Below are 2,694 nucleotides of genomic sequence, written 5' to 3'. Positions count from 1 at the left end.
GAGCGGTTGGAAAATAGAAAGTGAGATCTCTTCTCTTGTAATTTCTATTCATGTATCTTAAGTTATTACAAGTACAATCGTAACTTCTATTTTTATTTACCTTTCTATGTGTGGAGACACATCTGCAGCAAGTTTTGATTCGCTGAAAAAGACAGTTAGTGACCAACTTCTCCTTTGAGTAGGGAGGAGAAGTTGTCCTAGAGGTAGGTAAATAAGGACATGTCTGACACTGAAGCTGCCAAGTGAGCCACTGATTCTGACACTGCAACGCTTATCCCAAACACAAATAGTGGGAGCTTAGAAGGTTCAAGCAGCAAAGGCCACAAAGACCACCTGGTTCAGAGACAACGGCGAGGTTGTTCGATTCACTGGCAAGGAAGAGAGGGACAATGAAGTGCTGACCAAGGTGGAGCTGAAAGAGCTCTGGGAGCAACTCAATCACCAGGGTTTCGACAACCGTCACCAAACATGCATCGACATGTTAGTAGTTCACTCCTGCTAAATGTTTTTTCTTGGTTTCCTACACTCTTGATATATAGGTGCACTTTGTTCAGGGTTGACAAAATGCTGAGGGAAGAATCACATCCGAGGATGTTAAGGAGGTTAGTCACAAGAAACCATACTGAAAATATAGTCTTAGTGTGTAAATGTGAAGCATATATTTTGCTTTTAATTAAGCAAATGATGACACACTTCGCCAGCAAACAAACTTTCAAAAATCAAGGAGCGAGCGTATGAGTACACAGTCCTCGTCAGCAAGAATTTGACCCTAACGATTTGGGCTACATAGAGGTATGTGTATGTCCAAGCGAAGCCTCGCCATCTCGACAGGCGATGTCTCACCAGTAAGTAATAACTTGTGCCATCGACCATGTATCCACTAAAAGTATCGATTAAGATATACTGTATTTAAGTTTCATTTATATTAAGGGAAAAATATGAACAGAAGTCAAGGCAAAAGCATCGGATACCAACCAGCGTGGTGACTGTGTAGTTCCTCTTGCCTTCCACAAGCCGGCGTGCATGTAGCAGTCAGCCTGCGCGGTCTCCCTTGGCACAAAGATGGCGAGGCCGGCAACGTCGTCGGTGAGGAAGTTGGGGATGTTGGTGACGCGGGTGCGGCGCTCCCGGTACTTGGGAGGTCGACGTAGTCCGTCCCCACAGAGAAGGACGGCGGCACATCGATGCGGCATCGGGGTTGCCAATGAGGGCGCCGATGGCGGAGGCGTTGGCGCGAAGGAACTAGGCGTGCCCATCGGGTGGGGAGTCCCAGTAGCGGAAGAGGCGGAAGCGAAGGTGAGCGTTCCTCCGGAGCAGCAGCAGTAGCACGCCCAGGGTCGCCATCGCCGGCCGTCGGGAGGACCGAGGACGGCAGCGGCTGGCTGTTTGTGTGGTGGGTGGTGGCGCTCTGCGCCGGCCTTTTTGCTAGCGTTTTATTTTTCTTTTGATTTTCTAGGAGCAGTGGGGAGACAATGAAATGATAAGGTTTGGTGATGTGTGAGGTGTAAGAGGGAGGCACGAGGCAAAGAGCGTCGGTGTGTCCAGTTCTTTCTTCCCTTTTTCTTTCTTTATCGATGGCTCTTTAGTCAAGTACTACTCTGTAAACTAATATAAGACATTTTAAATATCTAAAATGTTTTATATTAGTTTACAGAGGGAGTAACAATTAAGTAATACTAATATATAGCACCGGGCGTTGTTCATTCTTTTTTCGTAATTATCACTAGCCTTTTTGTCATTTGGTTTATATTAGCATCGGACATTGTTTAATTCCTTTTTTATCGGACGTGTTAGGTTCGGCTGTATGGTGCGGTTTTTTAATACTGTCAGAATGGTTTTAATAAATATTCAGTTATTATTATTTTGATAGTTTTATAAAAAAAATAAAGGATAATAGTTTTATAAAACTATTAACACTTATAGTCATCATACAAGTTATCTTGTGGTCTTCTCGATGTTAAATTTATGGGTACTTCACGGGAGATATTTTGTCCAACAATCCTAAGAGCTAATTTTGCATTGTATCATCATACTAATTTTCTTTGGTGAATAATTATGAAACTGACTATATTATTTCCACTACTATTAAACAATCAAGCAAGAACTTTCTTAAGTGCACCCCACAAAACGTCCACAGCCACGTCACCCGCATCAACACCATAGGATGAAACCCGAACGACCCCATCTAATAGCCATCATTAATTTATTCGACATCTGGTATGCGCTTAGCAGTTTACATAGATTGACCGTACTCCACCAGATGAAAATATGAAACTCCATGACCAGCCTCCGCAGCCCCTGAAATCACGCTAATCTAACCATATAACCAACACTCAAAAAAGAAAACTCAACCTAATCGTGTCCCTCGCCCTCTCCCTGCCTTTCATCGCCAAACCTGCACTACATCGACGCCTCCCTACACGGCAATCGTGATCCCTGCATCGGATCGTCGCCGCCCTGCACTGCATTGACGCCTACCTGCCGGGCTCCCTCGCCGCCCGGATCAGCACCGTCGAGTGGGCGGCTGCCCCTCTGATGAACAACAAGTATAGAGGATCTATCGTAGTCCTTTTGATAAGTAAGAGTGTCAAACCCAACGAGGATCAGAAGGAAATGACAAGCGGTTTTCAGTAAGGTATTCTCTGCAGGCACTGAAATTATCGGTAATAGATAGTTTTGTGATAAGGTAATTCA

At 44.6% G+C, this 2,694-nt stretch overlaps 1 protein-coding gene and 1 long non-coding RNA gene across 3 annotated transcripts in view; one reads left to right on the top strand and one right to left on the bottom strand.

Annotated features, from left to right (window-relative positions):
- Positions 1-1,538, bottom strand: part of LOC119341533 — a 3,331-nt gene extending 1,793 nt beyond the window's left edge. The window contains exon 1 of one of the 2 annotated variants that reach the window (XM_037613404.1): positions 976-1,538. In XM_037613404.1, the coding sequence (XP_037469301.1) occupies positions 976-1,256 (281 nt within the window). In that variant the 5' untranslated portion in view covers positions 1,257-1,538. The remainder of the gene's footprint in view (positions 1-975) is intronic. The other variant, XM_037613405.1, reaches the window with a different exon arrangement.
- Positions 371-1,028, top strand: LOC119341534. Its single transcript, XR_005165148.1, has 3 exons — positions 371-480; positions 555-845; positions 947-1,028. It is a non-coding gene; the product is annotated as an uncharacterized LOC119341534 (long non-coding RNA).
- Positions 1,539-2,694: the final 1,156 nt, after the last annotated feature.

Source organism: Triticum dicoccoides, chromosome 7B (genome assembly GCF_002162155.2).
Source record: "Triticum dicoccoides isolate Atlit2015 ecotype Zavitan chromosome 7B, WEW_v2.0, whole genome shotgun sequence".
In the NCBI taxonomy this organism is placed as follows: Eukaryota; Viridiplantae; Streptophyta; class Magnoliopsida; order Poales; family Poaceae; genus Triticum; species Triticum dicoccoides.
The sequence above is the reverse complement of the archived record's forward strand: the minus strand, read 5'-3'. Positions and strand labels throughout refer to the sequence as shown.